The 13741-nt window shown below is 73.6% G+C and overlaps 1 protein-coding gene across 1 annotated transcript; it reads right to left on the bottom strand.

The window, feature by feature from the left end:
• Window positions 1-11602: 11602 nt before the first annotated feature.
• On the bottom strand, window positions 11603-13179 carry LOC308050825 (mothers against decapentaplegic homolog 6-like; the record flags this gene model as incomplete). Its single annotated transcript, XM_080361014.1, is given in 4 exon segments — window positions 11603-11941; window positions 11943-12139; window positions 12606-12698; window positions 12792-13179. Coding segments are annotated over 4 exon segments (1017 nt in total).
• Between the last annotated feature and the right edge of the window lie 562 nt (window positions 13180-13741).

The following is a 13741-nucleotide window of genomic DNA, read 5'->3' as shown; positions in this document are numbered from 1 at the left end:
ACCAAAGGGGGAAATCTCGGCGCGGCGCCTTTGAACGGCGTCGAGGCGCGGCGCTTCCTGCACCGGCCCACCCGCCCCCCCAGCCTCCCGGCACGGCCGGGCACAGCCGCCGGCTCCCGGCACCCCCGGCCTGGGAACGCGGGCCTCGCCGGCGGCGGCGGGCACGGGTGGGCGGGCGAGTGCCGGGAACAGGGCCCTGAGGGCCGGGGGGCCGCCCCGCGGAGCCCAGCCGGGCTGGGAACGGGGGCCACGCTTCTTCCTGCCACCGCAGATTAGGATCAGCACCCGCGCCGCCGGTTCCTGCCCCCGCTCCCGGTGGGGGCCCGGCCCCCTCCCTCCCGCTTTGCCCCAGCCCGGGGCCGCTCCTCGCCCAGCCAAGCCCAGCCTGTGTGAGCCGGGCCTTTCCCACGCTGCACCTGGCAGGGCTTGGCCTCAGCCCTAAAGCCGCCGCTGGTCCCCGCGGGGCCGCAATGGGGACTCGCGCGTCCCCGTGGAGCCGGCACGGGTGGGCGATGGAGCCGGCATGGGTGGGCGATGGAGCCGGCGAGACCCTGGTGCCATCCCGACCTGCTGGCAGGGTACGGGCAGCAATGACGGTGCCGCAACCTCACACCCAGTCATGGGCAATGCCGTCCCGGCTGTCCGGTGCTGCTGGGTGACACCGGGGCTCTTGTGTGACACCGCGGCTTCTGGGTGACACCGGGGCTCTTGGGTGACACCGGGGCTCTTGGGTGACACGGGGGTGTGAGGTCTGTCCAGCGCCTGCACCTTGGGGAAGGCAGAGGTGGCCCCACAGCTCCACCCCATCCAGCCTCTCGGTGCTGCCAGAGCCACACGGCGACATGTGGCACTGGACACCCCGAGCCGCGCCATGCCCCGCTGTGCCACGGCCCATTCGCGCTGCACCCAGCAGGCCGTACCGGGCCGTGCCAAGCCACGCGGTGCCGTCGGCGGGTGCAGGGGACGTGCCCCCTCTTGCCCGTGGAGGGGGCGGCGCGGCCGGCGGCCCCCGGCGCAGGGGCCCATCCCCACGCCGGCCGCTCCCTGCGCTTGGGCGGCCGCCAGCTGGGGCTGCCGAGGCAGGCGGCTGGGAACGGCCCCGGAGCAACCGGCTGCGGAGCCGCCCCAGCCGCTGCCGAGCAGGCCCGACCGGCAGGGCAGGCGGCAGCCGCCCCTGAAACTGGGAGCCGGGCAGCGCCGACCGCCCGGGACGCCGGCGCCCGCGGCCACCCCCCTGCCCGGCCGGTGCCAGCCGGGGTCCCCGCTGCCCACCGCGGCGGGGGCGAGCGGATTAGGGCCGATTAAACCATCAGGGCACTGGGAGCCAACAGGCAACGACAGCCCCCGGTGGGATTAGGCAGGATTAGCAGCGGGGGCAGGATGAGGGGAGGTGAGCGCCCTGTGCTGCCGCTTGGGCAGCTGGAGGGGGACGACGGGGATGTGACACTCGCTGAGGACACCCCAAAGCGCTGCGGACCCCCCCATTACACACGGTGGTCCTGGTGACACCAGGATCCATCATCGCTGCCTCCCTCAGCCAAACCTGGATGGCGGCGGGATGGACCCCCCTGTCCCCTTGTCACCAGGGCGCTGGCAGGGCCGGCACCCACCGGTGCCACCCATGTTGGGCGTCCTGCACCCACGGGGTGCCCCGGGGAGCAGGTACAACACCGGCCTCGGCACAGTGAGGGGGCCGGGACCCCCGCGAGCGGCCGCGGGGCCGGATGCCGGCGGATGGGGCGGCGGGGCCGGGGCAGGGCGGGGGGCGAGGTGGCGGCAGGAGGGGGATTTTCCATCGCACCAAACCGCCCGTTGACGGCTTTTCTTCCCCGACACCCCCCGCCCCCCTCCCTCGGCGCATCCTCCCCGCTGGAGCGAAGTCACATGCTGAGCGGGCGCTGCCATCGAGGAGATCGCAGCGGCGATAAGGAAACGGGGGGGGACGAGGTGTGAGGCTGCCGGAGCCACCCCCGGCCCCCCATGTTCCCCGGCCGGCACCGGCGCCGACGGCGCGGGGGGACATGGGTTGGGAGGGGGGTGCTGGTGACACTCGTACCCCCACCGCGCCAGGGCTTTCTCGGTTACGTCAATACCGCGGTCGGGCCTGTTTCGGCTGCGGTGCCGGGGAAAGCGGGGGGGTCGCTCCCCATGCCGAGCCGGGCGGGCGGCAGCGGGAACAATGGCTGCCCAGGTCACCGTGACATCTCGCCACCGGCCTGCGCCGCTTGGCACAACCGCGGCCACGGGGGGTCTGACGGCGCCGGCACAGCCGCACAGGGTGGGGGTCCAGCCGTGTGTGGGGACCGGCTGTGTCCTGTGTCACCGAAACGGGATGGCACCCGGCACGGTGCCAACTTGTGCCAGGCGCTGGCCCCAGCGCGGGGCGGGGGGGAGATGTGGGGCAGGAGGGGGTGTCCGAGGGGTCTCCCCATAGGGAAGGGGGGTTGGGGGTCGCAGGTCCCCACCTCGGGTGCCGCCGAGCGCCGCTGCTTTCGGTCACAAGCGTCGCAAACGCTGTCGAGGGACTTCACAGCCACAGTGGGGAGAATGAGTCACCCAGGAAGGGGAGCGCGGCACCGGCCCCCGGCCCCCCGCCCGCGGGGCCCTTCGGAAGCTGCCAAGGGGACCCAGGTGTTCGGGGCGTGCATCCCCCCGCCACCCATCGCTCTGCTCGACGCCATCGAGGAGCAGTGGTGCTGCCGAGGGGGTGGGGGCTGCACGGCCGCTCTGCCCCCCGAGTGAGGATGCGCCGGGCCAGGGTCCGGCTGGGCTGGTGGCCACCAAACGGGCATGTGCCGGAGCTGTGCCGGAGCTGTGCCGGGGGCGCCGGGGGCGGCGGGCGGGGGAAGCGGTCCTGCTCTTTGAAAGAAGAAGAAAACAGCAAGAGCGGAGCCGAAAGGAAATGGGTGGAAGAGAGAAGAGGATAAACAGACCCCCCCGCCCCACGGCACCGGGGACCGAGCCCCGCGGTGCCTCCCCGGCCCCCGGCACCCGCGGTGCCACCGGGAGAGCGGCCGGTCCCCGGGCACCCTGAGTCCCCCGTGGGCACGGCCGTGCGGCACAGCCAAGACACGGCGGCCATTGGCACCGGGGAAGGGGCTGCGAGCGCCACGGCTGCCGGGGCCCGGTGCGGTGTCCCCAGCGCCAACCCCAGCACCTGCAGCACGGACCGGCAGCCGCCAGCCCGGCCGAGCCCCCACGCCGGCCCCACGCTGGCATCGCCACCGCCTCCCGCTGCCAAAACCTTCCCCGCCACCCGCGCCAGGCAGAGGCGCGTCCGGCTGCCCGGCATCACCGCCGCGGGGCGCCGGCCCTGCTCCGCCAGGCCACACTGACCCAGACTTTGCCACCTGTCCCTTCCCTTCCCGTCCCATCCCATCCCATCCCATCCCAGCGAGGGCGGCGCAGGGCTCCGGCGATGCCGGCATCTGCGGCCGGTGCCAGAGCGGCCATGTCCGGCCCTCCCCGTGCCCGCTGGCACCTCGCCGGGCACGCCGCACCGCGGCACCTTGTCGGGGCGGCGTCGGCGCGGTGGTCGCGCTGCTCACCTGGCGCGGGTGGCGGCGTGGCTGGCGCGGCGGCGCGGCCGGGTCGGCGGCCCCGCGAGCGGCAGGGAGGCGAAGGCGCAGGGCGCTGTGTGAACTTGGCCCCGCTCCCCGCTGCACTTGAGCGCAGGATCCCACCTCAAAAGGAGTCGACGCCCACACCCCGGGTCACGCACCTCCCAGCCCCGCTTCCCAGAACACACACCGGCGTTAACCCTTCGCGGCCGGCGCCGCGCCGCGGGGCGCCCACCCCGCACCGGCCAGGGGGCACCCCCGGCCCCCGTGGAGGAAATTCCCGGCGGTGCCGCGGGCATCCCCTTGCCGTCCCGCCACCTGCGCCGTCCCCGTTGCCGCGGCGCTGGCCGGGCCCTCGCGGTGCCGCCGCCGCGGGGCAGGGCGCTGGGCGCTCGCCGCCGGCCGCGGCCGAGCCGGGAGGGCGCCGGCGGGAGCGGGGCTGCCACCGCAGGGCTGGGCTCGGCCGGCGTGCCGCGGCCTGCCCCACAGCCACCCCCCAACCCTGCACATGCACGTCCCGCTCCGCACCCAGAACGGGCCTCGAAGTCCCATTGGGGATGCAGGACACCGCCGCAGCTGCACCGTGTGGGTCTGTGCCGCCTTGTCCGCTTTGGGCACCACCGGGCACAGCCGCCGGTGTCCCCGCTGCAGGTTCGTGCAACCCCCCCCTGTAATTACACCCTCTGCGTCCCTGGCTAAACAGCGATTAATTAGCAGCTCGGGGAGCGCTCCACACACCCCACCACCGGCACCCGCCCCGGCCGCCCACACCGGCCAAGACACCGGCCAGGCTGCCGCGGTGAGGCCGCGCTCCGGTGCTACCGGGCAGAAAGGGGAAGAGCCGCGCGCCGGCCGGGCAGGGACGGGGCCTCCGACCCAGCAACGCTCACGGAAAGCGCCGGGTTGTGCAAGCGCGCGACCGCACGGGCGGGCAGGGGGGCAGCGGCCGTGCCGGCATCTCGCCCTGGCGCGGCATCCCGCCTGCCCCATGGCCGGGACGGCGCGGTGCGGTGTGCCAGGGGTCAGCCTGCTGAGCATGGGCAGGAGGCGGCGGTGGCACAGGCAGCCGTGCTCACCATGATGCTCCGCGCAGGGCGGCCGCCCCGGCGAGGGGCACAACGGGCGGCACGGCCCCCGCGGTGTCCCCGGGGATGGAGGGAGGGACGCGGCACCTGCCAACCCTCCGCTGCCCTTTGCTCCCCATAAAGGAGGGGAACGGCGCCAGCCCCCCCTGGCCCAGGTGTGCCAGGTGCTAAGGGCGGGAGATAAGGTGGGCGAGGCGGGCAGGGAGGGGCACGGCATGGGCACGCAGCCCTGACTCAGGGTTCCCGCTGGTGGCCAGGCCCCGCTGGGGTGACTCACCGTGGCCCCCCCACCCTGGGGGTGTCGCAACCGCCCACGCGCCGGCCGCAAACTGCTGCTCGGCCCGGCTCGGGGGGCACCGAGGGCGACGGGAGAGCGGGGACCCGGTCATGGAGACGCTGGTGCTCGGGAGGATGGGCTGACCTTCATCCATCCTCCTCGCCGCTCCGCCCTTGGCCGGTGCCGCTCTGACCAGTATCACCAGTGACGGGACGGGGTTTAGTTCTGTGTGCACCATCCCGGCTCCCGGTGGCCCCACGGGCGTCCTCACCTCCCAATGCACATCCCGACACGGGGGACCCCGATGAGCCAGGACGGGGGGTCCCGCAGCCAGGACAGATGTGGTTGAGGGTGCGTGGCCTCTGCAGGTCACCCCCACCGCAAGTGCCACCGTCCCCAGCGCCGGACACGGGGTGTCCTCGGGTGCTCCTGCCAGGGCAGGAGCAGAGGGAGGGAGGGAAGGAAGGAGTTGCCGAAATGGGGAGGAACGGGAAGGAAACGGTCAACAGCAAACCCCACATTTGATCACTGGCACGGGGTGAAACCCATCCAGGTCCCCCCGTGGCCATGGGGACGGTGCTGTGCGCAGGACAAGCCCGGCCGGTGGCCAGACCGCCCCTGGCAGCACCGAGAGCGGCACATAGAGCCGGCGGGGGACACGGCGGAGCCAGGCGACCCGCTGCGCCCCGGCGTGCACGGCCCAGTCCTGCCCAGCACCCACGGGGACACCAGCAGCCCAGTCCCAGTCTGAGGGTGCTGGTGGCAGCGGGGACAAGGCTCTGGCACCTCCAGGCTTGCCCGCGGCCGGTCCCGCTCGCCGGCCCCAGGCTGAGCCGGCTCCGGTGCCGCTCACCCCACGGCGCAGTCACGGGAGCCCCTTGGAGGGCGGCCAGGCCCCCGGGTCCTGCTGCGCCGCACGCCCCCCCAGGGCCCCCCAGGCTAGCGGCATCTCCTCCCCGCCATGGGGTCCCTGTCCTCGCGGCACCCCGGGGACCGAGCGCCACCGGCCGCAGCGAGCGCAGGCCCCGACGCTCCGTCCGGGTGGGGTCACCCGGCAAGGACAGTGCCAGCCCGTGGCCCCCCCTCCGTGCCCCCCGAAATAGCCCGGCTTCCGCCCCCACGCAGCTGCCTGCTGCCAGCTCCCCGCGGCCCACGGCTGATCCCGGGGGAGGGAAGGGGGGGCAGGCGGCTCTAATCCCCCCGAGCCCACGCAGCGCTGGCACTGGGGCCGTGCCCGCCGTGGCCTCCCCGACCGCGAGCGAGACCCCGGCGCGGGGACGGCGACGGCCCCGCCGCGGAGCAGAGCCGGGGGCAGCGCCACAGCGTCCCGCCGTGGCACACGGGGCCGTCCCCAACGCTGACCCCACCGGGCTGTCCCCACCGCCCCGCTGGCTCAGCACGGCACGAGCAGGATGGGAATCCCCTTTCCCTCCCCGACTTGGCCCCAGGAGCAGAGCATCACCTGCCCGTCCTCACCGCAGCCCCGTGTCCCCGGGGATACCCACGGGACGGCAATCGAACCAAAACCAGTGGGGCATCACCGTGCCCACTGCGGCGGCCACGCCACCCAGCCCACGGGCGTCCAGCGCCCGGTGCCCACCCTGCGCGAATGCGGCGTCTACGGCAGGACCCCCATACTCACCGCCCCCTCCAGCCGCTGCCCATGGGGACACGGCGGGGACAGCCGGGGCACGGCGAGCACGCAGCGCAGCCGAGGCTGCCGGGAGAGGCCAGCGCTCGCCTGACCTACTTCTCCTTCCGCATCACCTGCTTTCATTTTCCCTCGCCACGGCTCGGTCCCCCCGCCCGCCCACGGCCCCGCCGAGTCACGCCACCGGCCCCGGCGACACGCGGCGCCCAGGCCCCGCGGCGCCCACCGCACCGGCGCGCACGTGAACCGACCGCTCATCCCCGGACGTGGCACGCGGGGCGCTGAAGGTCACCGGCCACCGCCGCCTCCCCCGCCGCCTGCGCGGCCACCCGAGCGTCACCTCCCTGGCACGAAGCGAGTTTGACGGGTCTCAGCCCGGCCCCTCGCCGGGTCCTCCGCCTGCCCCGGGGCTCGCCGGGGTGTGGACGCACAACTCCTGGGGCATGTCGGGGACGCTGCCGCGGGGAGCCGGGCAGGCGCCAAACCCCCCAGCCGGGGCGGCCTCCCGTGGTGGGGTTACCATGGAAAGGCGGCGGCGCAGGGGGAGCGCGGGCTCCCGGGGGCTCCCGCCAGCAGCCCGCGCGCTGCCAGGAGAGATTTCTCCGCGGTTTCATCATCCGCCGCCCGCCCCGGAGGAGAAGTTCCTGCTCCGAGCTGCGGGCAGCGGCCGCCCCCCAAGGGCCGGGGGTGCGGGGGCCGCGCTGGCCCCGCTGCACCCACTGCCCGGCCCCCCCTGCGCTCAGGCCCGTCGCGCTCGTGCCACGTGTGCACCGAGGGTGCACGGCACCAGCTGGCAGAGCCGCGCTGCCACGACGCTGCCAGCGAGGGGGGGGCCAGCCAGGCTGTGCTGGGGCGGGTGGCATCAGAGGGTCCCCAGGGGTCAGCGCTGGTGTCCTCCCCACCCGCTGGTCGCCACGCTCTGCACCCCCGTCCCCAGCGAGGGCGCCCTGAGCCCCGCTGCCCCACACCCTCCCCAGCCCCACAGCTTCCCCTTCTCCACGCACCCACTTCAAGCTCCGGACCGCAGCCCCTCCCGGCACCGCCGCCACGGCCTTGAGTTGCCGGCAGCTACCACGCTCCCCACCAGTGCTGGGGGACCCCGGCCCGCTCCCCATGAGCCCACAGCCCGGCTGTGGCGGGGGAAACCGAGGCACAGCGAGACTCACCCCACGCCGAACCTGCTACCGCGTTCTCTCGCCCGGCGAAAGCGGCTCCAGGTCAAGGGCGGCCACGGCCCAAGACGACGGCTCTCCCGTGGTGTGGGCCGCGGCGGGAGGGTAAATACCGCACCCCGCCCCGGGCAAACAGCCGGTTGGGGGCAGCCACCGGGGGGGGCACATAGGGCAGGGGCTGAGTGTGCGTGGGGCAGAGTCCACTGGTGCTACCGAGCCACCGGGCCCGGTGGGCACCCCTGGGCGACCCCTCGCCAGCGGTGAACAGAGGGGCACCCGCTGCTGCCGGTGCGCCAGGCCCCGAGTGTCACCGGCGTGCCAGGACACGGGGACACCCACCCTGTGTTTCTCCTCCGTACCAGCACGGGCACAACCGGGGGGTTCCCGAGCTGCCCCCACGCCGGTGCCGTCCCTGCCCCACACACCAGGGGTTCCCGAGCTGCTCGTGGGGCCGGGAGGAGCAGAGGGACACGGGCAGCACTGCGTCACCCGTGGGGTGAGCTCACGGGGGACCCCGATCAGATGGCGGCAGCGCAACCGGACCCCGGCCAAAGGACTTGGCAGCCGCCCCGGGGACCTGCCGGTGTCACCGCTCTCCTGCAGCCCCGTGTGGAGGGACCGGGAACAACCCACGCGTGACCGTCCCCCCCGCCACCCCACCAGCGACTTCTCCGGCGCGGACGGCGGCAGCGGGTCGGCCCGTGGCGCGGAGCGCGGTTCCCGTGCACCGGCAGCGCGCAGCGCTCCGCGCCCCGACCGTCCCCCGCTCGCCGGTAGCATCCCGGATCCACGCGACTCACCGCAACCGGGCTGCAAGAGCGACCGCCGCACCGGCACCGCTGCCGCTCGGTACCTCCGTGCAGACCCCCCCACCCGTCGGTGGGTCCGTCCGCTCCCACCCGCCGCTCCCGTCGCTCACCTGCGCGCCCCGCCCGAGCTCCGGGCCGGTCCCGGGGCCGCGGCCCCGCCTCCGCCTTCACCTGCCGCCGCCGCGCCCCGCCCGCCCCCCCCCGCTGCCGCCGCCGCCGCCGCCGGGGCTCCAGGAAGCTCCCGCCCCCGCCCCGCTCATTGGGCAGCGCGCCGGCGGTCCGGCCTCCTATTGGTGGGGGGGTGCCGCCCATCACCCCCGCCACACCCCCCCCCACGGGAGGGCGGGGCCATGCGGGGCCCCCCCGGGACCGGGGGGTGCGGTGAGGGAGGGGGGAAGAGCTGAGTCAGAGGCGCGGGATGGCGGCCGTTAACGGGGCCGCGTTAGGAGCGACCCCCGGGACTGAGGAGGGGGGAGCCCGGTACGGCCCCCCCCGGCGCCTCCCCCGGTGCCAGGCGCCGAGCGCGCCCCGCCCGCTGCGGCCGCCGAGCCCCGAGGCCAAGCCCGCCCCGCTCCGCCCCGCGGGCACCGGAGGGCGGGGGAACCGGGCACGGGAGAGCCGGGTACGGTGTAGGGGGGTGGGATGGAGAACCCGGCACCGGGGAGGGATGGAGAGCTGGGCACCGAGAACCGGGTACGGACAGCCAGACACCGGGGTGGGGGGAGATGGAGAGAACCGGGCACGGGGACCCGGACATGAGGGGGAATGAAGAACTGGGCGGCGGGTAAGGAGAACCGGGAACCGATATGGGCGGGATGGAGAAGCGGGCACGGGGAAGCGGGGCGGGGACGGAGAGCCGGGCGCCGGGCAGCCGGGGCTGCGGAGGGGCGCGGCGCGGCGGGGCAGCCCCCCCGCTCCCGGCGGCGCTGGAACAGGGCGCGGCGGCGGGGGCCCCCCCGGAGCGGCCCCTCCGCAGGTGCCTGGGCGGGGACCCCGCGCAACCTGTTTGGCCACCGCCGGCCCCCGGGAGGCAGCGGCGGCCCGGGGTTCACCTCGGCTCACCCCGGCCCCCCCGCCCGGTTCCCCCCACCCTCCGGCTCCTGACTCAGAGCGCGGCCGCTGCCCGGCGCTGGCGGAAAGTGTGAGGAGCCGCCGCCGCCGCCACCACCGGGGGCTGCCAAGGCAAACACCGCCCCGCTCAGACGTTATGTCAGCCGGGCGGGCGGGACCCGCCGGGGGGCACCGATCCAGCGCCGGGGCCGCCTCCCCCCCCTCCCCACACCCGCTGGGTCCCGGTACCGGGCACCTGCCGCCGGGCCGCGGAACTCCGCTTCACTCATCCGTCCGTCCGTCCGTCCACCTGCCTCGCCTCCCCCCGGCCGCACCTTCATCACCTCCGGCCGTGCACCTGCATCGCTGGCCGTCTGTCCGGCCGCCCCCCGTGCCCGGGGCTCCCGCGGGGGCGGCGGGAGGAGAAGGGGGGAAATCCACCCAAAATCCCCTCGGCGCCGCTGCCGCCGCTCCCGGCCCCGCCGCCCACCGTCCCGCAACCGGCCTCCCACGGCCCCGCCGCACCCCCGCCCGCTCGGTGCCCGCGGCTGCGCTCCCGGTGCCGCCCGTTCCCCCCGCACCGGGGGGCGGCCCCGACGGCGCGGCCCGGACTCACCTCCTGCCCGCGGGGACGCGGTGGGACCGGGACCGCGCGGGGGCCGCGGAGCCGCCAGGCCCGTCTCAGCCGGACCGGCGGCGTGGCAGGAAGGACCGGGCGGTCATCGCGGCCCGGGCGCGGCCGCCTGCAGAGGGCACTGCCGGTCCCGGGAGCCGAGCCCCGCGGGCCGCGAGCGGCGGGACCGACACGCGTGGGGACACGGGACGGGGCTTTGCGTGCCGGTGGCACCGTTTATTTGGGTTATAAAGAACAAGCGTGGCGCGGAAACACCGGGAAGCCCAAAGCTGAGCTCGCCCGGGGGGTCCCGCGCTGCCCCGGTGGCTGGAGGGGCCCGGGGGGTCCCGGGGATTCGGCACCGGCCCCGGTGGCCAGAGCTCGGCAACTCTGTCCTGGCCCTGAGGTGCTGCTGCACCCATCCAGCTGTGCGCATCTGTCCCAGCACCTGCCCCGTACACATACAGCTGTGCTCACCTACCTCACGGGCATCCAGCTGTTCTCACATGCCCATCACCCATCCAGCCGTTCTCACATGCCCATCGCTCATCCAGCTGTGCTCACCTACATCACACACATCCAGCTGTGCCCACCTGCCTCATACCCATCCAGGTGCGATCACACATCCACCACCCATCCAGCTGTTCACATCTGCCCTGACACCTGCTATGCAGCCAGCTGTGCTCACCTGCATCATACCATTCCAGATGTGATCACATGCCTGTCAACCATCCAGCTGTGCTCACCTACATCACACCCATCCAGCTGTGCTCACCTACATCACACCCATCCAGCTGTGCTCACCTGCCTCATACCCATCCAGGTGTGATCACATGCCCATCACCCAGCCAGCTGTTCATATCTGTCCCGACACCTGCTACACATCCAGCTGTGCTCACCTGCCTCATACCAATCCAGGTGTGATCACCTGCCACAGAACCTGCTCCGCTTGTCCATCCAGTTGTGATCACCTGCCCCCCCCCCACACTCCATCTGTTCCAGCCCCCCACACTCCATCTGTTCCAGCCCCCCACTCCAGCTGTGCTCGCTCACTCCATTCCCCCCACATCTGCCATGTCCCCCTATTCCAGACCCCCCCCTCCTCAGCCCCCACTTGGGCTCCTCCCCAGGCCTGCCCCTCCCACTCTACAGCACGGAGGGGCAGGGGGGGGAGGGGGGGGTCCTGCATTTCCCTTTTTTACAAAAATAAGATAAATTAAAATAAATTTAACCATTACAATAAAAAGAGAGAAAGAGATTAAATAGCGCCAGTGAGTGGGAGACGCAGGTCCCACTGCAGCGCGGTCCTGGAAGGGAGAGGCTGGGGGGCAACAGAGGGACCCCCAAAATCGCACCCCCTCTAGGGGGGCTCCCTAGTGCCCCCCTCAGCATGGCCGGTTCAGCAGGACCTCCAGCCAGCAGGGGCAAGAGGTGATAAACTGCCGCGAGTAGCACGGCCCCCACCCCTTGGCAAAGCTGATGCGGATGCTGTGGGGGTCCCAGGGCCCCTCCCCGGGCACCCACCAGCCCCCCGCGCCCCCCACCCATTCATAGTCGAACACCTTCGCCGAGTAACCCGGCAGCACCTTGAGGACGGTGCCCCCGCGGGCGCCGGGGGGGCCCAGGGTGGGCGAGCTGACGAAGATGGGGTGCTCGCTGCGGTTGTAGGCCCACACCCCCCCCGGCTCGCGGCTCAGCAGCAGCCCCCGGCCGATCTTGCCGCGCCGCGCGCCGCACGGCGCGGCTCCGGTGGGCCGCCGGCAACTGGCCCAGGCAGAAGCCGCTGCCCCGCGGCAGCTCGCAGAACACGTTCACCGACGCCTCGTGCACGGCGTAGAGCCGCCCCACGCGCGTCCGGTGCTCCCAGTACGCCAGTTTGCACCAGTAGCCGTCCTTCACGGTGCTCCGCGACGCGCTGGTGTCTGCGGGGGGAGAGCGCGGCCGTCACCGCCGCGTTGTGCCACCACGGTGGTCGTGGGCAAGCGACCCAAGGTTTAAGCGAGGGGAGGGGGTGGGTACAGGGGGGTCCCCTAGTTCATACGGCGCCCCGGTGCGGATCGCCGGAGCTGCACGTAGGAAGGTGGAAGGGGAAGGTGGAGCCGCGGCGGCTCGGTGGCCGGCGGCCAGGCCGGAGCGGCCGCCGCGTGCGTCAAGGCACATTGTGTGTGTCCCCGTGGGCAGCGCTTCCTCCGGCGGGGAGCCCGGCGCCGCCAAAAATAACAGGAGCCGCGATGGGACGCGGGGCGGGGGGGCCGAGCCGGGGTCGGTCCCCTCGTCCCGCACCCCGGTCTCTCCTGCTCCCCAATTTTCAGGCTCTGTGTCCTGCATGGGGTGGGGGACGGGATGCCCGTGGGAGCGTGACCCCCCGCACCGGCGGGACCCCCTTACCGCGCCGGTCGCAGCTGAACTCCCAGAGCGCGGTGCCGGGACGCTGCGGTTCGTCCGGCCAAGACGCCTTCGAGTAGGGGGGTGGCGGCGTCTCTGTGGGGAGGAAAAAGGGGGTGAAGGGCTGGGATGCCCCCTCCCAAACCATAGCGGGGTGGGTTTGCGGCGGGGGGTCCCGCCGGCACTCACCGGGCACGGCCAGGCGGCTGAAGTGGTGGGGGTTGCAGCAGAGCGCGGCCGCGTCGCCGCAGCCCCCCGCGCAGTGGCAAAGATGCTTGAGCTCATGGGGCTGGCGCAGGTCGGGCCAGCGGTAGAGGCGGCAGAGCAGGAGCTGGGGGGGCAGCGGCGCTTTGGGGCCCCCCCGGGGGTCCCCGCGCGGGGCCCAGACGCAGCCGCACTCCCAAGCCCCCCGGCTCTCCACCGCCTGCACCAGCAGCTCCAGCTCCTCGTCTTTCAGCTTCTTGAACAGGGCGTGCGCCGCCGGTTTGAGGGCGCCGGGCCCCTCGTCGGCACCGGGCACCGGGCAGCGCTGCCGCCACAGCCGCCTCACCAGCCCGGCGCGGCGGGAGCGGAACATGGGGCGGCGGGGGGGGTGACCTGGGGGATGGGGACGGGTGTCACCTCCCCGGCTGCGGGGGGTCCCCGGTGCATCATCCCCCCGTTTCCCCACACCCCTTCCCCACCGCGGTGCGGTAGAGCTGCCCAGCCCCCGTGTTAGTTTGTCCCCCCCATGTCACTGTCTGTCCCCCCTGTGTCACTGTTAGTTCCCCCCATGTCACTGTCTGTCCCCCCTCCATCACTGTCTGTCCTCCCCATGTCTCTGTCTGTCCCCCCTATGTCACTGTTAGTCCCCCCATGTCACTGTTAGTCCCCCCACTGTGTCACTGTCTGTCCCCCCATGTCACTGCCTGTCCCCCCCCATGTCAATATCTGTCCCCATGTCAATGCCTGTCCCCTCCATGTCACTGTCTGTCCCCCCATGTCACTGCCTGTCCCCCCCACCCATGAGGACACAGCGCTGCTCCCCAAGTGCTGCGTGTCCCCAAGGTCACGCAGGGATGTGACCCCCAAACCACCCCCCCACTAAGGAGAAACCCCCTGTCCCCCCCACCCCCAGCACCCACCTGTCCCCGTCACCC

Source organism: Nesoenas mayeri (genome assembly GCF_963082525.1).
Source record: "Nesoenas mayeri genome assembly, chromosome: 30".
Taxonomy (NCBI): domain Eukaryota; kingdom Metazoa; phylum Chordata; class Aves; order Columbiformes; family Columbidae; genus Nesoenas; species Nesoenas mayeri.
Note: the sequence above shows the minus strand (reverse complement) of the source record. Positions and strands in the feature narration are given on the sequence as shown.